The sequence below is a fragment of the Sorex fumeus genome, unplaced genomic scaffold, assembly GCF_029834395.1.
Source record: "Sorex fumeus unplaced genomic scaffold, SorFum_2.1 ptg000002l, whole genome shotgun sequence".
NCBI classification, from domain to species: Eukaryota; Metazoa; Chordata; class Mammalia; order Eulipotyphla; family Soricidae; genus Sorex; species Sorex fumeus.
The window spans coordinates 78050177-78072115 of record NW_026606059.1 but is presented as its reverse complement, the minus strand read 5'-3'; the positions used below and the strand labels follow the sequence as shown (position 1 = coordinate 78072115).

The 21939-nt window shown below is 46.9% G+C and overlaps 1 protein-coding gene across 3 annotated transcripts in view; it reads right to left on the bottom strand.

The window, feature by feature from the left end:
* The window catches only part of AZIN1 (antizyme inhibitor 1), a 29813-nt gene extending 11791 nt beyond the window's left edge, over positions 1-18022 (bottom strand). Inside the window, exons 1-6 of one of the 3 annotated variants that reach the window (XM_056138611.1) lie at positions 17680-18021; positions 13502-13639; positions 7578-7723; positions 3048-3245; positions 2488-2661; positions 1948-2120 (exon numbers count right to left, since the gene is read on the bottom strand). In XM_056138611.1, coding sequence (XP_055994586.1) covers positions 1948-2120; positions 2488-2661; positions 3048-3149 — 449 coding nt within the window. In that variant the 5' untranslated portion in view covers positions 3150-3245; positions 7578-7723; positions 13502-13639; positions 17680-18021. Of the gene's footprint in view, positions 1-1947; positions 2121-2487; positions 2662-3047; positions 3246-7577; positions 7724-13501; positions 13640-17679 lie in introns of all 3 variants that reach the window. The other 2 variants (XM_056138697.1, XM_056138545.1) reach the window with 2 other exon arrangements.
* Between the last annotated feature and the right edge of the window lie 3917 nt (positions 18023-21939).

The following is a 21939-nucleotide window of genomic DNA, read 5'->3' as shown; positions in this document are numbered from 1 at the left end:
AAAGACTCAATTGAATAGCAATGCCATCATTTTCTTTCAGTAAAAATATCAGGGTTTTAAATACCTCAAATTTCCTCTAAATTGTTCCTGTTAGCTTATCCTTTACCACTTAATCTGATCAGTCCTATAAATTTCTTATATCTAAGTAACTGGGAAGATGGAGTTCTTTCTTGTCTGACCAGCAGTCGTCTTTCAAAAGTCACTGATTCAAACATACTTGGCATTTCCATAAAAACTCATGACAACCAAGACTGTCAGGAGATCTTTATTAAAGAATAAACACTTTTAAAAATATGCCAACTGCACATGGGAGCCTTGTGGACAGCAGGTATGAGCCGGGAGTGTGGGGGCGACTAAAACCTCATGGGAAGGGGGGCGTTTTGCTCCGCCCTTCACGCCCTACCGAGGCCACCGGTTGCCCCCCGCAAGCGGCTCTCCAGCACGGCCACGACTCCAGAACACAGAAACCAATTTCTTAACTATCTGACTTTCAGTAGAAATACTTCCAGGGTCAATAGGTAAAATAGCAGAAATCCAAAACCAACATTTAATTCTTGAACCCAGCTGTAGAAAGCAAATCACTTCACAATGCTTTTTCAGCATGTCTGATTTGGGGGGGGGGGGGGGGGTAAACTCTAAATAATAGTGGTGAATCTTTTATTGAAACAATGAATCTAATCAAAGCAGATAGAGTGTTAACTAGAATTCATCTGCCTCACAGGGACGGGGAGGGGTGGGGGGTGGGGTTTTATTGGGGTTCTTCATGGTAAAAAATAAGTATTGGTAAAGGGAAATGTGTTTGATATTTGCATGACTAAGACATAAACCTGAAAGCTTTGTAACCTTTCCCACAGTGATTCAATAAATAAATAAATTAATTAAAAAAAAATGCCAACTGAGTCTTGTAATGGCCATTTTCCTAAGAGAGTCCTGATGAATCTCAGTGAGGGCTAAACTAATAAAAGAATTACTCAGTTTGCTCCTTCAAGCCTGTGCTCTCCCTCGAACATGTCATCCTCTCTTTCTCTCTTTCACATCTAAGTAAACGTCATTCAATAAAAACAATTTTACTTCAAAACTGTTCTATTTAAACTGGATGTGGCAGTAGCAAGAATATGTCATTCAATTTATGACTGAACACAGTACACATCTAAAATCAGGGTTCATTTTAGGAAGAGCACAAACAAATTTTTTTTCTCCCTTTTCGGGTCACACCCGGCGATGCACAGGGGTTACTTCTGGCTCTGCACTCAGGAATTACTCCTGGCGGTGCGCGGGGGACCATATTATATTATATACAAAATATATGAATGATACACTTTCAGGAATATGTAATACACACAATAGCTCTTTAAAGTGAAAGATTGTGTACTATAATTATACCCTTAGCATATTCTGAAGGTATAGAATATTCTGGTATATCAGACATACCGATTTTGTTGAAACTGAAGTTTTAATTGACTCAAAAAATCTTAAAATGTTTGGGAAATGTGCAAGATTTTTCACTTGACTTAAAATTAAAAAATAAGCTCCCAGTTCAAAGAGAAGTGTCAGTGCCTTAAAAAGAACTCCCATGAATTTACAGACTTTCAAATCGTAAGACATGAGCAGACACCTGAAGAACTGCACCAGGAGTAACTCAATCCCTCAGGCAAAACAGGCAAGCGCACTGGCCAAAACATATCCTGTTCCCAAAATGTTAAACAGGAGTATAAATAGAATTATGAAAATATCGGTGACCGAGATTTTCGTTACTGCACAAATTTCCTTCATTGATTTAAAGGTAAGTGCACATTCCAAATGCCATTATCTCATCTGAATCGCACAAGAAGCAGGCAGTCAATTAAATACTACTAAGCACAGATCACTACTCTCCATAAACGCCTTTCTCAGAAGACAAACCCAAACCCTAAACAGATGTTTTCATGCATCTAGCTTTAAACTTACTTGGCATTTGGGTGGTTTCGTGAAATTTTCTTCAATTCAACTTCATTGTCACACGTCATGATATTCACTCCAACTTTTGCTGCGTACTTAATCTGAGCCACTTGTTTGCAGGGACTTATATAAATGATGTTTTCGGGAGATACACCCAGTTCTTGCACTAAAGCCATTTCAGTCTGTCAAAACAGATTGTAAACATTCATCTAAAAGGCAAAATTTCTAGTACGTCTTATCCAATTATTACTTTAATTGGATACTACTACTTTCTTGGTACAGTGGCAATGCTCAGGAGTTACTCCTGGCTTTGCACTCAGGGGACCATATGATGATGAACCATACCTGAGTCAGCTGCAAGAAAGGCAAGTGCCCTACCTGCTGTCTCTGGCTCTGTTTTTCTTACTGCTTAACTTCAAGAGATTAGAATTCTAAGTCACAGTAAAACCTTCGCAATCACAGAATGAGAAGCAAATTTTTCCAAATGTATAGAAGTTTTCCAAATGTGTAAAAGGTCGCAACTGTGACAAAATTCTGAAACATACTTACTTTACTGGAACAAGCAAACCCAGTGCCAAGAGCTGCCAGAATCTCAAGCACAGCTGGAGTAGCGTTGCACTTCACTGTGTAGAAGGGCTTGATTTGAGCCACTACATTCTGCCACTGACTGTGTTTCTTCACGATCTTCCCGAGATCTCCCACAAAAAACGCATTCTTTCCTGTCTATTACAGTCAGAACAACGAAGACGACAACTATTAGAGTAGATGCCACAAATGAGGCATGTATACACACATACACGTATACCTACATTTAAGGTTGGTCAAGAGCAAAAAATTACACTAAGCAAACATAGGAGAATAGAAACACTTTGCTTTGAAAACCTGACTAGGCCTTGCATTTCCTATCCTGCTCTCTCTCCCTGGTTAAAACTGGCCTGTCTACTCGAGCAGTTCAGGACCTAAATCTCACTGTCCTCTTTTGTCCACCCTAAACACCCAAACCGCTAACCATACTAGTCGCCTCCATTCTGAGTTGTACCTGACTGCAAGACAGTCCAGCAAAGAGCAACTACAACGAAACTTGAAACACATCGAACTGACATACTTACCAGGGTATGTTCATAAACATAGTTATCAATAACATTTCCAAGGTTTGTTCCTTCATCCAACAGGCCAACGGAGTAGTTTGCATCGTCAATAAATCCTTTCATCTCAGCCGTATTCCACAAAGCCGAAAGTCATAAACCAGGAAAAACAAGAGACCGGCCACCAAGCCTTATGTCTGGGTCCTTAGAATATGCAACAAACTGTCAAAAGAAAGTCACATCATCTTTTGTGTTATTGTCACAGTTAACTGGTTACAAAGGCGAAGCTAACAGACATGGATCTGAAAACACCACTTTCTGGTTCTTTACCTCATTTAAAGCGGCGGCTGAGAAGGCAGCTGAACGGGCAGGAACACCTGTCTGAGCTACCTTCTCTGCCCCTCCCCCAGCACATCAGAAGGCCCCAGTACCAGCTGCTGAAGTCCGGAAGCCAAAGCAAAGGAAAATGTGCACATGTGCAAAAGTTTCACCCACCCGGGTACACTTTATTTATGCAGCCACAAACTCATTCTGTATTACCTTGTCTTAGAGTTCTTCTAAATAAGCTATTTTGCTCAGCATTACAGAAAAAGTGATGTACAGCGACCAAATTAAGATGCCAATCGTACACAAGTGTACCTCCAAGATCATCTAAAAGTGAACGGAAGTAACAAAACTGGAGGGGATGTCAGGCAACTCGAAGCACACGGCTAGAATTCAGCTCAAGCCGGGCTGCATGAGTCATGTCAGGCAAGCAATGCAGGGAGTGGAGAGAGCTCAATGGACTGAGCACACGCTCTCTACGTGGGAAACACGAGTTTGAACCCTGGCATCACACAGTTCCCCAGGGCTTCCCCACCATCGGGCACAACCCCGAGACATGCTAACAACCCAGAAACCAAGTTTAGCAGGTCTCTTGCCGACATCCCTGGAGTATATCATTTAAGAGTTGTGTGATCTTAGGTCAATTCCCCCCACACTTCAGTTAGCTATCTAATTCCTCAAAGAAGTTGTAAAAACCAGAAATAAACAATAACCTGTTTAAATTTAGGCTGAGGGGCCAGAGAGACAGTATATAATTACATAAATGGATGCAACTTACCTACTGTAACTACTTCTCCCTGAACTCTAATCTCTCATTTTCAAAGAGTTTCCAGATTCCAGATTTTAATTCCCTCTCCAATTAAAAAAGTAAAGTATTCTTCACCAGATCACTCACTCTTCTTCTGGGGGCAGCATATCAGTTTCTTTCTTGGGGGGGGGGGGGGGGGGGGCAGCAGTGCTCAACAGTGCTCAGGGGGCACTCCGGGCTCTGCACTGAGTAATCGCTGCCAGGGGACTCCGGGACCAAATGCGATGCTGAGGATCAAACCCAGGTTGGCCACATTCAAGGCAAACACCCTATTTCTCTGGCCCTGAAAGTTCATTTTCTTAATGACATTCAGCCATTAATCCTCCAATTACTTTAGGCAATTCCTCCAGGCTGACTATCCGGTACCAACAGGTGGCTGCACACGCACACAAGTAACTGGCATAGCTAGTTCTCAGTGACCGTTTAAAAACCTGAGCAGACTTTCCTGTGACCTTGCTTTGCCTTTTTCTCCTCATTCCCCTTCCTCTACGACTACAATTCAACTTAGGTGATGGTTCTCTCACCTTCATCGTTCCACATTTCATTGGTTCCCAAACCCACGGGTCAGCTTTCTAGCAACATGGAAACAAAACCCTCGGTAAGCCACAGTATTAGTCAAATGCTATGAAATGGAAACACCATTCGGGTTTAATCACAAAACATACCAGCTTCTGTTTCAAGAAGCTATTATTTTCAGTCAGTTCAATAAATCTCTTTCAGAATGACAGAAACGGAGTTGACAACACTTTGACAAAGAACTTTCTGCTAAGTTTAGCATCACAAATCTTTTTCACGAAAACCAGCCTTCATTTATTGATGATGAAAAATATAATCAAGATATTTTAGTTTATAAAACTAAAAATTTTAGTCTGTGGCTTATACATGTCTATTATATAGTATTTACTTGGGAACCCTGGGTTATTGATAATGGCCCACCAGAGTCACTGTTGTCAAACTAGCTTAAAAACAAGAGAGTTCTTGCATTCTCCTAAACACGTTATACTGTATTAATTCTCTAAACCCTTAGCAACCATAAGGAGGGTATTTACCTCTATTTTACAACTGAAGAAACGGAGTTAAGTACACTAGCTCTAGAGATGATGATCAGGTTATACTTAAAATAAAAACCCTGCTTCCTCGGTGCACCCCATTCTTAGAACAAGATGCTTTTCAGGCTCACTCATGTCCTCTTAAATCTTCACGACTTTACATTGTCTCAAATTCCTTCTTTTGTCTACTCCTATAAAACCCCAATCTTTTCTTTTTTCCATTTTCAATTTGCCTCATAAATAGATTACACGCTCTTCTAAGCACTGCTGGGAGTGAGCCCTCAGCACAATTGGAGCATCATATAATGTGTATGCATTTTTGGCATATGCACATAAATACCCATGCAGCCACTATGACATATATAATAAGGTCTCAGGTAAACCACTGATTGCTTTCCCTGTCACTAAAGCAGCTCTGGGGAACTGGGACAATTTCTGTGGGGATTGGGAACTGGGCAGGGCTTCACACACGAGAAGCATGAGCTGTTGCTAAGGTGCACTTTTAACAAATTTTAAGAATGAACTGGGGGTAAACTAAAAACAGATGACAAATAATAGTACTACCAACATGAACAGACACTGGAAAGCAGAGCTTGCTCTAAAGGGTAAGATACGCTGCCTGTGAATAGGGCTTTACTGGCGTCACTGAACTCGCACTCCAGAACCACAGTGTTAATTTACAACCCAAGGCTCAATCGCACAACTACTCTGATGGAAACAAATTTTGGGGAGCTCAGGTGTTACTCCTGGCAACGCTCAAGGGACCATATAAAATGCCAATGGTCAAACCTGGGTTCCCGGCAAGGCAAGATAATCTGCCCAACCTTGCTGCAGCAGCTCTCTAGCCCTGAGTGAAAATAAACCCCATTCGTTACACATCGGCAGTACTGGACGCGATTGGCTAGCACACCTGAGACCACCACAGATTCAGCTCCTAAATTATACTGAGAAATCGCTGATTAACACCAATACTAGTAAAGCCTTTACATACAGTGGGTGATTGTTTGTCATCTCAGATATCCCCTGAAGATGTAGAGTCCCATAATTCATAGCCCTGAGCATGTACTCGGAGACAGATGGACAAGACTTTACAACTCTGAGAGCTTAGAAGGCAGTAGTGATGTCAACAAACTCCCTGCAAACATGTTGAAAACGATCCATCGGTCCATCACTTGCATCTTTAAATGAGCCCAAAGCCAGACATAAGTGATCCGCAAGTAAATGCACAACTGTCAGTAGTTGAAAATAAAAGGCACTGCCCAGGAAATACTAATTCTTCCTTCAAAAGGGTCTGCAAAACACAAAGACCTTAAGAAAAAGGCTTTTACTATCACATGTTAAGTCAGCTTACCCACAATCAAATAAAGTATCACTGAGAAGTCTGTTATTTTCATCAAGAAAGCTTTGACATGTGACAAGGGTAGGCTGATCTTGGTATGTGAAACCAAAATTTTATGTCACACAGTGTAGGGAGTCAAAAAAAGTGTGCGTGTGTTTCGCAGAGTGAGGTTTGTGTGTATGTGGGCTCCATCAAGGCAATCCACTCACCTCCATTTTAAATACGGCATTCCTGAGAACTACCAAGACTACCATTAAGAATGGAGACTCCGAGCTGGAGAGCTAGCACGGGGTTAGGGCATTAGGGGGAGAAGGCGGCTTGATCTCTCACATGTGGTCCTGAGCAGAGCACAGAACAGCCCCTGAGGACCACCAGGTATGCACCCCTTCCCCCCCACCCCCCCCCACCCCCCCGCACAAACCGGACTCCAACCCAGATGACACCAACTCCTCATGTCCTTGCTCTTAACCTGGGTTTAATTCCCAAAGTATACTGCATTACTTTTTATGGCTTGCTTATAAATTATAGACAGGACGGATTTATTGTCACCAGCACATTATGGACCACAATTGCTATTAGACGCTAAATTATTTAAGCATTAGAAATTCTATCCTAAGTAAACTGCAGAGCCTTTTCAAAATGTTTCAGAACTCAGGAGCAAATTTACTTTAATGAAAGCTTTGGAGTTAATTACTAGAAGTGTTCTCCACTTAAGAGCCTTAAGCAAGTTTCACAGATAGCTTATCAATACGTAGCGAGGAAAAGCTCAGCCCAGTTTATAATAATGCAATCATCGTAAGTACAATTCTATGTGTTAACAGGTTTCCTCTTGTACATCATAGCTGGAGAAAAAAAGCTTAATATTTTGAATTTACACCTTCATGTCGGTGTTTGAGCATTTTCATGAAGAGCTGCCAAAGAACAAAAGGCTCCAAAGAACTGCACAGCGCTCCACGCAGCGTGCACGAGGCCAGTTGTGCCCTCACGTTCGTCAGGAGCGGCGGCAGCAGCTGGGCACTTGTCTTGTTACACACCTGCTACAAAGGCTTCTACAGTTGATTGTACTTCAGAAGAAACTGATACATCTCTCAAATAATCACAAGATTATTCTGGCAGCAACAGCCCACTTGACACCAAGCTGGATGAATATGAGTCTTGGGTTTCTGGAGTGAAGACCTCCCTGGAAGTAGAACAGGGAGAGCTGAAAGGTTGAGAGGACCGTTCGGAACATCGAAGCAGGAAACCCAACCTTAATGTAGCAACCACTCATCTGTAACGACTTTTACTCATTAAAAATGAGAATTCAAAATATCTCGACATTTATACTTTTACTCTGTAGAAACCAAGAGTAAATTTCCTATATCATTTCCAAAACAAACCCAGGTACTCAATAACGTAGCTCACAGCTTTAAAGTCACACAATGCAGTGGAGTTCACTGCTGCAATTCTCTTCAATTAAAATGTATTACTTACCACACACAATACTTTTAGCAATTAGTGGCCAGAGACAAGAGCCTTAATAGTTTCTAAAGGATGGCTATCACTATAGATACCGAGGTATGGAGTGGGCAGGAAAGTACCTACTGCACATGCAACCGTTCTGAAGATTCAATTGTACGCTGATCTTAATATGACATAGAACTCAGCTAGCTGGGCATGGGACCCAGTGGACGAGCACGTGCTGGCTTGGGTGAGGCCCTGGGTTGGATCACCCGGCATCAAACTGAAAAGTAAGACCACACAAACGTGCCACATTGTACTGAGAATTAAATGGTAGAATATCACAGCTGGTGCTACCCTGGACATCAAGACAGTGTACTTCAGTCAACAGGAAGAGAAGACTGGTAATGGCAACTCCCTTAAATATATCTAAAATTTCTTTCATTTTTCAGGTGATGAGATCAGGGAAAAATAAATAAAACCTAACTCTAGAAAAAGATGATTTGAACCAATGAAGAACTGAACTGAAGAAAGAATAAGAATAAGAGATACACAGGAGGTTTGGGGACATTAAGGAGATGGGCCTAAACCAGGCTAAGTCTGAAATGCTTGCATGAAAGACTTTTAATGGAACGTCCTTACAATAACATAAAAATATCTGTGTTCATTCCAAACGGATGAATTCTATACATGTAATGTGAAAACTACATATTTTTAGATCAGTGTACTTTTGTATGAAGTAAACACAACCAAACTCCCTTAAATCTGATGCAGAAGAGCTGCAAACATGCAATAAAATACTTAAAAGCTTTCAGTAATTAAGATGTGGTGCCATAAAGATAACTATTGTAACAGGAAATATTGCACATAGCTAGAAAACTAGTTTTCTATTTTTTCTGATGCAGTGTTTCCTATAAAACCTGTGTATGATGCAATGATTGCAGTTAACAACAGAATGAAAGACTGAAAGCTCCAGACGTCAGATTATAGGCCTAAGGAACTAGCTCAAGCGCCAAGCACCACCTAGCCTGCGCGTGGCCAGATTCAATCCCTGACGCACCAGCCCCTTTCCCAGCCAAAGGCTGCCCGACATCTTTCGAGAGGCAGTGATTACATCTCCCCTGCACAAATGGCAGTCTTCTACACTGGCTTTACAATCACAAACGGAAACCACTCTTTTTCTATCATCATTTGCTCGTTTTAACTTTTTTTGTTGAGGGGGTGCAGAGGGGGATGAGCTTGAATACTTGGTAATTCTGGAGCTATTCCTGGCTCTGAGCTCAGAAGTGACCTCTGGCATGTTCAGTGGACCATACGTGGTGCCAGGAATCAATCCAGGTTGGCCACGTGGCTGCATATCATCCTGTACTCTCTGGCCTTTGCTCAATTTTATAGTTTCAATTCAATCTATGCAAATGGATGGAAGCAGATTCCACTGACTTTCGCTGCTGTGCAATATTTCACCTCGTATATACACCAAATTTACCTGAATTAGATAGACCTAAGGGATACTTACAAACACACACACGTTTGGGGGCCACACTGTAGTGGTCAGGGTTTACTCCTGGCCATGTGCTCAGGGATCACTCATGGTGGGTCCCAAGGGAACATAGTGTCAGGAGAGCAACCTCTGCAGTATCTCTAGCCCACCATGTCCTATATTATAAACATCCATTATTTCTAATTTGCTCATTATACCCAAGGGCAGCGCTACTCAAGCAGCGGTCTTCAAAGTCTGTTCCTACTCTTAAAAGACTAGCTGAAGTGGGCACTCTGGTGATGGGCATGCGGCATTGGAATGACGTAGGCATGAGAAGTTTAACAGTATTGTTAATCCTGGTAACTCAGTAAAAATGAATTGTGTATGTGTGTGTGTGGGGGGGGGGAGGGCGTGAGAGGGAGTTAGCTAGCTGATTGCAGGTTGATATACCATAATAGTCTAGGCCAGAGGACCCCAAACCTGTTTGGCTCACCACCCCCTTTTTCAGGGAAACAAAAATTAAATTTTTATTTTTAAATCTTTTGGTTTTGAGGCCACACCCAACTGTACTCAGAGCTTACTCCTAGTGGGGCTCAGGGGACCAAATGTAGTGCTGGGGATAGTATTCAAGATAGCCATGCAAGGGAAGGACCCTATTCCATTCTATCTTTTTATTTTAATTTTTTTTTTTTTTTTTTTTGCTTTTTGGGTCATACCTGGCGATGCACAGGGGACCACATGGAATGCCGGGAATTGAACATTGAACCCGGGTCGGCCACGTGCAAGGCAAACGCCTTACCCGCTGTGCTATTGCTCCAGCCCCTATCTTTTTATTTTTAAAAGTTAGAGTCAGCTGGTTAGTGGCCACTGTACTGAACATTGCATAACCATTTTCATATGATACTTTCTAACTTCTAAACATTTTACCACACACAAAAATAACCCGATTGCCCCCAACCATTCCCAAATAACCTTGACCCAAGGTAAACAGAAGATTAACTCACAAGCTTGTGCAGCTGAGTAAAGAAGCATAAGGTAAAAGAACTCTACAGCAAATTGGTCCTAAAGGGAGTCGTGAAATATGTGCTTACACGAGATAATGAAGCAGGTAGGGCAACCCATATGGTCTCCTAAACTTGGCTAGTCCTGAGTCCAGAGCCAGGTGTGGCCTAAAACCAAACCAAAACCAAAACCAAAGATAATGAAACAAAGGCAAACGTCTGGAATACAGCATTTGGGTCATTCTTTTGGCTGCCTTTGCAAATCAGTTACAAGTATTTAAAGACCTCACGGTAGCTGGGTATGAACGGATCTTTGCCAGCTTCTGCTTGCAACTCAGTATGTGGCATGAATGCGTCTAATGGTATCCTTATGTTTTTCGTATTACTTGCTGGATTACAGAAAAGGACGGTTAATTCTTTAGTAAGCTTGTGACAAATTGCTGAAGTGTGCACGGGTGACTCTGGCAGGGAGGTGAAAGGACAAAAGCATGTTTCCTAGTCCTGAGAATACTTCGCTTGTGAAAGTCTCCTGAGGTTTGTCTAAGCTGAACGGATAGCTTAGAATAGCAGTCTACTATTTACCTAGATTTTACAATTTATCAAGTTTACACAGTATTCCATTAAAATCCTAGTTGGAGTTTAGTCTCAATGCGTGTGTGTCTTTTTTTTTTTAAAGAATGATTAGCACAAAATTCAAAATTCCTCTGAAATAAAGCCTAGGTGACGGAAGTGAAACAGCTGAGTCATTATTAATTACTTCAGGTCAAGTATTCTTTAATAAATACAAAAATCATCTCCACACTTAAAATTACTCCACATTTCTTCAAAAAATACCTTAAATTCTCCCACATACACATACCCCAAAGAATAAAATGTTAATGATCAGCTACAGAAACCTATACTTGATCATTAACAATTACTCAAGTAGTATGTATATAGAATCCCCTCTGGGACTTTACAGAAGCAGTAAACCCAGGGAATGTATTAAAAAAAAAAACCAACTTTAGGGGCTGCAGCAATAGTGCACAGGAGATAGGGCACCTACCTTGCACAATGGGTTCAATCACTGATACCCATCATGGAACCCCAGAGTGCAGCTGATTCTAGTCTTAAGCACCGCTAAATTGACAGCTTCCCCGGGAATGTCTAGCATTATTACTTCCAAGTAAAGAAGTAATAATGGTCAAGTTAAACAACACCTCAACCTGAGGGGCGGGAAGATAGTGTAAGTGTTAAGGTACACAACTTGCAGGTGGCTGACCCTGGTTTGATCCCAAGCACCATATGGTGCCCCAAGAATTGCTGGGGTGATCTGGGTAATCCAGAAGGAGTCCCAATACTATGGCATCCTCCCATCTTCACATTGAGCCACTGGCCTGGCTGACTGAAAGTTACTGGCAGGGGTTGCTCTGGAGACTGGTTTGGGTGGGGATGTTAAAAAAAAAATCCACACCTCAGGGCCAAAGCAATAGTACCTTGGGTAGAGTGTTTGCCTGGCACACAGGTTCAATTCCCAGCACTGCCGGGTGTGGCCTCAAGAACAAATAATTCAAATAGCAATAGCGAAAGCCTACAAAGCAATGGAAAAAATTAACCACATAAGCTTTATTGCACAAATTTACACATACTCCTGTTTTGCAGAATTTTAACTAAACAGTGAAATAAATCCATTAGAAAATCAAGTATGGCGAAATAATCCTTTAAATTCTGTCAATTCTGTCAAGGCAGCCCGCTGGGAGTCATTATCAGCTGTTAATCCTCTAACAGTGCTGCTCAATCTTCTCCCAAACTTTTTTTTTGGGGGTGGGGGGGTCATACCAGCTGATGCTTGGGAGTTCCTCCTAGCTCTGCACTCAGAAATGACTCCTTGCAGTGCACAGGGGACCACCTGGGATGCTGGGGTTTGAACATGGGTCAGCCGCATGCAAAGCAGACACGCTCCCCGCTATACTATCACTTCAGTTCTTTTCCCAAACTTCTGTTTCCTGTTTTCCAGTTTTATCAGTTGTTCCCCTACTTCCCCACAGCGGCTATACAGCCTCCAACTGGGGAAGGAACATAGCTCTAAAAGACTGATCCTGGGGACCAGAGATAGTACAGCAGAGAGGTGGTTTCCCTTGTATGTGTCTGGCCGAGGTCTGATCCCCTGTGCCCCTAAGGTCACCTAAGTTCCAACAGGAGGGATCCCTAACAGTCAGAAGCCGTGAGTACCACAGCATATGGCTCAAAATCAAGACTAATGAACAAGCCAAGCCAAACCAAACCAAACCCCCAGCAGTCCTCAACGCCGACTGAGGACTGGGATTACTAGAACAGACTAAAAACGAAGTCTGAATCCCACTGTCACTGCTGACACAACCATCGCGGCATGGTCTGGCCTTCAACCACAACAGAAATATGAAAGACATTAGGAATTTTAATAGCTTTCCAGGTGAATCATAAGCAAAGTTTGAGAACCTCCATTCTAAATGTGGTTTCTCATGTACTGGCTGACAGGTGTGTAAAAAGGTTGGAAACCAATTTTCCCACACGCTAAGTACTAAAAAGTCATCTTCTGAAAAATATAAGCTTTAGGGGTTGAAGAAGCACACACACATACACGAGCTCTACAGGTCACATCTGGCCTCTAACTGAAAACAGAACAAACCCCAAAACCAAGAGAGACTTCATCTCTCGCATTCCAAGACGGGATATAAAGTGCAGAATCTTTGGTTTCAAGAAAGTCTTTTTCTAATTAAGTTCCAATGTGAGTCCATCAAATTAAATGGCCCAATAAAGTGATCTTAAAAACAGCAGAGTCAGAGAGACAGCGCAGAGTCTGCATGCAAGTAATTCTGGGCCGAGGGTGAGCCTGGACCTCCGTCCTCTTCCCCATCAGGAACGACCCTCGAGGTAAGGTGCCAGGAGGGGAACCCTGGGGAATGGCCCTGCTGGCCCAAACAAACAACAAAAGCCAATGCCGCCGCCGCTGCCATCACCACCAAACCCGCTCCTTTAATTTGACCAGTTGCTTGCTGGTAGGCATGGAAATACTTACATGGACAAGTTAGGAGATGGAACCCCCCTATCATCAGCTAGGTTCCCAAGGTGGCTCAGCGTTGAAGTCGAACTGCTCTCTATACAGCACTTCTCCTAGGCCCTCCGGGTAGTTGTATACTTGGTCGGAAAGGTCGCCCTGAAGGAGACAGTAGCACATAATCTCATTAAAAAACTAAGGTTGGAAACTTCAAGGTAGTGAAATGGCAACAAAAATGATGAAACAATGTTATTTTTACCTAGGAAAGCCTGTCCATTCTCTATGACACCCACCCCCACTAAGGTGCCTGCAGCATAACCTTACTGTAGAACACACACATTGTAGTAAAAAACAAAAGCTCTGACTTGCCACACACCAGGATCAATTAGTCAGCTCTTGCTGGGGACACAGTTTGTTCTCAGTGACTCTAAGGAGGAACAGTTACCCAGGATGACGCCTCTCACTCAAGCCCCTCCCCACATATCTACAGCTGTCTGCTGTAGCTCTGCAGGCAGAGGAGCCCGACTTGCATGAGGCCCACTGGGTTCCATCCCTGGCACCTACACTGTTTGGAGCATCCGCCTGGTGTGGGGCCAAAACAAACAACAAAGAGTTGGAACTGCTCAATTTCAGACTTTCAAGAATGTAAGGTGTAGGCAGCCTGCAAATGTCCTTCAGCAGGACATTTTCTTTTTCTCTCGCTTTTTGTGGGTCACAACCAGTGGTGCTCAGAGGTCCCTCCTGGCCCCGCATCCAGGAATTACTCCTGGTGGTGCAAAGGGGAGCATATGGGGCGCCAGGGATCAAAGCTGGACCAGCAAGGGATGTGCTCTATCTGCTCTATTATCTCTCCAGCCCCATTTTCTTTCTTTTCTCAACCAAAAAAGAAAAACACCTAATGGGAACAAAGGCCCTAAAATTCAAGAGGTACAGCAGTAACAAAACGGGTAGCACTGTAGCACTGTCCTCCCGTTGTTCATTGATTTGCTCGAACGGTCCAGTAACGTCTCCATTGTGAGACTTGTTACTGTGCTTGGCATATTGAATACAGCACGGGTAGTTTGCCAGGCTTTGCCATGCGGGCGAGATACTCTTGCTAGTTTGCTGGGCTCTCCGAGAGGGGCAGAGGAATCGAACCTGGCTGGGCCGGGCTAGCCGCGTGCAAGGCAAACAAACGCCCTACCCGCTGTGCCATCGCTCCAGCAGAGAATAAAATATATTTACATATGTTGGTTTTACTCAGTCAAAAATCATGAAATTGAGTAAAAATGGAATAGAAGCACAAAGAGGTTCAAATAACAATGCAGAGAAAAGGGTACAGAAAAAGAAAACATTCACATTTAGAATTGTGGTGGCACATATCGGTTGGAAGTGAATAACTGATTACAATAAAGTTCCATAATAATTTGAGATGAGGTTTCTTCTTGCTTTAATATGTAGAACTATACTAGACTAAGCCACGAGTCTAACACAGGGAACAGACTAAGATTCACACACAACACCTCCCATCTATTACCCACAAATGTAATATCCCAGCATTATTAGTTTAACTATTTATATAACCTTTACTAATGGGATGTGTGTGTGTGTGTGTGGGGGGGGGGGGCTACACCCAATGGCAGTCAGGGTGCTGGGGATCCAACCTGGGTGGGCTACATGCATGTGTACTTTTTTGATTTTCAAAAAATACTGGGGGGGGGGGGGTGTGGAGGACCAAGGATAGTACACTGGGTAGTGTGCCTGCCTTGACCCGGGGTTCATTCCCCTACATCCCATATGGTCCCCCGAGCACTGTCAGGAGTAATTCCTTAGTGCAGAGCCAGGAGTAACCCCTGAGCATTGCCAGGTGTGGCCCCAAATCCTGAGAGGGGCAGAAGTAATAGTACAGCAGGCGGCCTACCTTCCATGTGGCGAACATGGGTTTGATCTCATATGTTCCCTGGGCCTGCCAGGAATGACCGCTGGGTGCAGTGTCAGGCCTAAGCATCACCAGGTGTGGCCCCCAAACAAAAAAATCCTTACCCCCCCAAACCAAAACCCAAGATTGAGACTTGTTGCTCAGAGGTCAGATCAGATACTTGGCAGGGCTGAGTTCACACTCGACACCAAACTGCCCTCAGAGCACCCCTGTTGGCACCTGACAAGCCCACTCTATTCGGTCAGTACCTGACCGCCAATACTTTAAGAGTTAAGTGTAAAGAAAAATTCACTTTCCCAGAAACTACTGGTAAAACGCAGTGTGATATATCTTAGTTCCTGGAACAAAGAGAACATTAAAAAAAAAAAAGGTGAAATCAAAAAGTCCAGTCATTAGCAAAGTGCCAAAGCCATTCTCTTAGTTTAACAAATATACGATGGTAATAAATATTATAAAACAAGACATTATAAGGTAAATTGAGCAGAGCAGACAGTAAATGGCACTATCTTATGAACTTTTTATTCATCTATATTCAAAATACATAAAAAGCACCAGACAAGGTATTTCTGTAATGGGCCAGTACTCAGCAGCAATAATGCTGACAAATACACCTTGGATGAGTATTAAAAAATATACTTGTCAAAGGTGATTTTTACATAAAAGAATGCCTATGGAATGATCCCATTTATACGAAAGTTCCAGAATTACAAAAACCGATCTGTGGTTCAAGCGAAAATCAGAACCATGTTTCCTGCCATGGTGCAGGTGATAAACAAGAGCAAAATGATCATCTGGGTGATGGCATGGTCTACATTTTGATAGAGCTCAATTACGCTGCTGCTGTGCTTTTGTCAAAATTCATCACATGGTACGTTTAACGACTGGTGCTAAAATTTTTACTCAAGAATCGTTAAGTAACTAGTGGCCTACTCCAGTTGACTCTACAATGCATCTCCTGGAACATGGGCCAGGAACAAGCCCAGAGCACCACTAAGTGTGCCCCCTCAACCAAGAGCAAATATATATATATATATATATATATATATATATATAGATCTTTTATTTTTTTAATTCAAAAAAAATTTAAAAAAAAAAGATTTTGGGCCACATCTGGGATGCTGGGGGTGAGTGACTCCTGGCTCTGCGCCCGGGGCCCCTCTCCTGGCAGGCTCAGGGGGACAATAAATTGGATGCCGGGTATCTAGCCCGGGTCGGCCACGTGCAGGGCAAAAATGCTCTCCCCCTTCCCACAGCAGCCCCTACGTGCATCTTTCAAACCAGCTGTCGAAAGACTCCAATAGCAGGAGCACACTGGGGGCGGCGAGCTGCTAAGGGCATCTGGGCGGGTGGGGTAACAATTCTTTCGGTGTCTCGGGGAATTCAGAGGTCCAAGCTGAACGCGGATGGGAAGGCAGGCACCCACCAACAGCCCCCACCCCACCCGTTCCAGGCCACGCCGGCCCTCGGGAGCCGATTCCCGCCCAGGAGACACCCCGGGGCGCCCCCAAACACGTCCACTTGATCCCCGAGCCGGCTCGAGCCGCCCGGGCCGCGCCGCTGCTCCGCGGCGGGTCACGGCCGGGAACCACGCCGAGCCGCGGTGACTAATGCTCGGCCGGGGCGGGGGAGACCGGGCGGCGGGGGAGCCAATCCGGGGCGCGCGGGGGGCGGAGCCGCGGCCCCGCCGCTCCGCCGAGGGCCGAAGGCCTCGCGCGCGCGTTACCCGACACCGGGGCTTCCCCGCCGCCGGGCCCCGGAGCGGCGTCAACTTTCCTCGCCGCGGCCCGGGGCTGCGGCGGCCGGGAGGGCCCCGCCCCGCCGCGCCGCCCCCTCCCTCCGTCCCTCCCGGCCTCCCTCCGTCCCTCCCCGGGCAGCTGTCACCGGGGCCGGCGCGGGGCCCGCCCCGCTCCATTCATACCCCGCGCGCGCGCCGCCGCCGCCCCCGGGGGCCAGCCGGGAGCCCCCGGGCCCCCTCCGGGCTGCGGCCCGGCCCCCTCCCCGGAAACAGCAATGCACCACGGGAGCGGGGAGGGGGCCGCCCGCCGCCCCGAGGCCCCCGCGACCCCGGCGGCCGAGCGGCCCCCGAGCGCGCGCGCCCCCACGCCCCCTTCGCCTCCGGCCCGGCCGCGCCCGCCCGCCCGCCGCCCGCCGGCCCGGCCCGGCCCCGGCGCCGCCACACGCTCCGCCGCCGCCATGTTCGCGGCCGCCGGGCCGCGGGGCGCTGCGGGGCCGGGCAGCCCGGGCTCTCCCCGCCGGCCCTGGGCGCCCCGCGCGGACTCACGTGAGATAACGGCCCAAAGAGTCGGGTAAAGCGTCTTCTCTTTTTCGGCGGAATTTTTAAAGAGGGATGTGGTTCCCTTGAGCAGAAATACCCAAGGCGGCCTGGGCCATAGGCTGCGGGGACGGCGCGGGGCGGAAGGCGCGGCGCCGACACCAGCTGGAGCAGCGGCGGCGGCGGCGGCCCGGGCGGGAGAAACGGGGGGAGCGCGCGGCGCGGGCAGAGTGCGGGGCGCGGAGGGGAGCTCGGCCGCGTCGCCGCGCGGGGCCGGGGCGCGAGGGGAGAGAAACGGAGAATGATAGCGACGGAGAGGAGAGAAGCGGCGGAGTGGCCGGAGGAGAGGAGAGCGAGAAGGCGAGGAGGAGGAGGAGGAGGAGGAGGAGGAGGCGGAGGCGGAGGAGGCGGAGGAGGAAACGGAACACCGCGGCGAGCGAAGGACCGGAGAGTGTGGGAAGGCGGCGCCGGCGCGGCCGGTATTTATAGGCTGGGGGCGTGGCCCGCTACGTCACAGCCGGCCGGGCGGCCGCGCGAGCGGGGCGGAGTCGCGTCGCGCCGCGAGAGCCGGGAGGGGGCGGAAGAGGGAGCGCGCGGCCGGGCAGCCGGCAGCGGGCCACGGGCAGCGGGCAACGCGACGGGCACCGCACCACACGCGGACTCGGGCGCGCCCCGACCCGGCGCGGGCGTCGCGTCCCCCGCGTCCCCCGCGTCCCCCGCGCCCCGCGCCCCGCGCCCGGGGCCCCTCCGACCTCCGGACTGACCCCGGTCCGGCCAGCGGGGCGGGGGCGCGCGCGGAACCCCCCGGCCCGGGCGGGGGTTCGTGGGCTGCGCTCCCGGGCAGGGGCGCCAGCGCCCCGGGAACGCGTCGCGCCTCCCTGGAAGCCATTTGCCGCGCTTGGCTGAGACCCGGAGGGTTCCCGGGTGGTCGTGGATTCCGGGGAGGGCGTGGAATGGTACGAGGCCAGGTGGGCATTTTCTTGGCCGTAGAGGAAACCCCCCCACCCCCCTTCTTCCGTGCAGGAGAGGGGACCGTCGTCCTCCTTTTCGAATTTTACTGCACCGGACGAGACCTGAACCTCCGCAGCTGGCCACCTACATCGCTTTGTCGTCTGTTCTCTGTGTCCCCCTCCCCGCCGCCCCCCAGCGTCTTTGCATTAGCCTTCCCCATGCCCAACATCTAACTCAGACTCAGAAGTACGCCCGAGATTTCAGCTCTTTGCGATTTAGACCCGACTCTCCGATGAGCGGTGTGTGCCTGCGTCCTGCTGGCTAGGCCATCAGAGCCTGGCTTGATGTGTACATCAGCAATTGGGAAGGAAGGACTTTCCTGAGCGGGGACTCTAGGAGCAGGGAAATTGGGGAGAAGTCGTGGACTGTTGCTGGTAGCTTTTGTCTGCGCCCTGGCCCACGCGTGTTCACTTAGTCTTCCGGTTCCTCAAAGTCTTTGGATTCAGAAAATTCGCTTGCGCATCCCTGTACTGTGAAAGCCCTTAGTGAAGAAGCAGCCCCGGGGTGGAGAGGGAGGCTAGGGTGAATACACCACTTTGTAATCTTGCTTACAATCTAACAAGGGAAATGAAACAGTTACACAAAGTAACTGCACTGTTGATGGATAAATAGAAGATGCTGCCTGGAACCCTGCAGGAGGAGGGCCCGGTTGAGTGACAGGAAGGAAGGCCACATTTTAGGAACTTGGCAGTCTCTTCGTGCCTTAGTTAGAGGGCTGTATTCCATAGGAAGGGAGACTGGCGGAAGAGTACCGAAACCCAGCTGGAGATAGAATACAGGATCTAGGGCACTTGCCTTGCGAGCGTGCTGCCAAGCTTGGTTCCAGTCCCTGTCAACACGTCCTCTAACAGGAGTAAGCCCTGAGCACAGTCAGGGATGGTCCAAACCCAAGCCCCACTCCTCCACACCTTTAACCCCACACCCAAATAAAGAACAGAATGGGCCAAAACAACGGCAATAAAAAATAGGGACACGATTGCAAATAAGAGTGAAAAGATAAATTTATTTGGGGGCCCCTCCTGGCAGTGCTCAGGGCTCATTTCTGGCTCTGCACTTAGGAATCACTCCTTGGAGGGCTCAGGGGAGCAAACCTGGGTCAGCTGCATGCAAGGCCAAGGCCTCATTTGCTGTGCAATTACTGCAAAGTGAAATTTGGGTGCCATCCACAAGGGTTGACAGGCAGGGGAAATAGCATCAAGGACTGGAATGCAGGCTGCCAGCAGAAGCCCTGAGCCGCATGGTCCCCTGAGCACCTCAGGAATGGCCCTTCGGCATTGCCAGGTAGGCCCATAAAACAAAGCCATCAACAAGAAGGTTTGAAATCTTGGACTTTGTTCTGAAGCATGTCCAAGAAATGCTTCAGAACAAAGACAACAACATTGTCTCTTTATAAGTTTATCCACCTAAGAAATAGCAAATTTAGGAGAGGAAAACAGGAAAAGACACGTTTTAGGGGGTTTAGAATGGATTAATGGGGAATGGCATACTTAATAGAGAAAGAGCAGTCTCTTGAAAGGGAGATGAGCAGGGATCGCATAATTTGAAGATAACTTCCCCAGGGAGAACACTGGAATCAGGATCAGAGGTAGAATCCAAAAGGATCCTGTTTCGAGGAAAGGCAGAGACTGCTAGGAAACTGTGAAGGTCTGAGAAATAGAATAGGGGTTAAGGTGTTTGCCTTGCATGCACCCAGCCCAAGTCCAATCTCTGAAGCCCCTGGGGTCCCACAGGCCCTGCCAGAAGTCATTCTAAGCACAGAGACAGGCGTGACCCCAAGCATGCCTGGTGTTGTTCCGAAACAAAACAAAGATGAAAGAAGGGAAAATGTGGAGGAGGGCAGAGAGGGATTCGAAAAATGTAGCTGGAAGAGCCAATGGGAAATGATGGTGGTGATCCATGAGGAGGAGGAAGAGAAAGGGCCTGGAAGAAGCTACCTGTGGCCTTTGAATAATTCCAGTGGGATGAGAACTGACAGGTGGCAGAGTTCTGCGTGAGGAGCCGCTGGAGTTGTGTGAGCGAATGTTGGCCGATCTTCATTTTATAGTATTATTTTATCATCATGGAATCACAGTGAATTACACAGTGATCAAGTGATGAGTTTCAGACATAGAATGTTCCAACACCAATCCCTCCACCAGTGTCCACTTCCCTCCACCAGTGTCCACTTCCCTCCACCAGTGTCCACTTCCCTCCACCAGTGTCCCCAGTTTTCCTCCCACCACCAGCTTGCCTCTTTTTTTGGTTTGGCGTTTGTTTTTGAGTCACACCCAGCAATGGTTCTCACTCAGGAATTACCCCTGGTGGTGCCTGGAAGGACTAGGGGATGCCAGGGATCAAACCCAGGTCAGCGGCGTGCAAGTACCCGACCACTGTACTATCTCTCTGGCCCCTATAGTGGACACTTTGTCCCTCCTTCCAGTGGCCCCTTTCTCCTCCAAAGTGACCCTGCACCAATGTCTATTGTACCTTTCTGGAACCTATTCCTCCCTTCTCCTCTCCCCTCGGGGAACCTATTCCTCCCCATCCCTTATTCACCTCTGCTAGGGGCAAGCAGTTCTCACCTGTTGTTTCTATTGCCCTTAGGCATTTGTTGATCCCCTACTATGTTTCTGTCCATCATATGAGACTGATAATTCTGTGTCTGTCTCTCCTCATGCTAATTATAATACCCTCCAGATCCATCCACGTGACCGAAAATTTGCATGACTTCATCTTTCCTTTTCTTTTCTCTTCTTTTCTTTCCCAGCTTTTTTAGAAATAGAAAGCTTTCTTGGAAAGTAGAAGGGAAAGTAAAAGAAACTCCCCAGCGAGAAGGAACTTAGTGTAGGACCAAGTTTGACTTCATCTTTTTATGACTAGTATTCTAGTGGGTATATGTACCATAATTTCTTTAACCAGCCACCTATTCTTGAACACTTGGATTGTTTCCAGATCTTGACTATTGTGAATAGTGCTGCAATGAATGTAGGAGTGCAGATGTCTTTCCTGCATGTGTTAGGCTCGGGTTATATTCTAAACGGTGGGATTATGGGGATATGGAAACTCAATTCCTTGTTTTCTGAGGGTGTACATATTGTTTTCCCAAAAGGTTGGGCCAGTAGACATACCTAGTGGCAGTGAACGAGGGTGCCTTTTCCCCCACATCCACCCCAACTTTGGTTGCTGTTGTTCTTTTTAATGTGTTCAGTTCTCAGGTGTGAGGTGGTATCTCATTGTTGGTCTGATTGCATTTCCCTGATGATTAGTAATGAAGAGCAT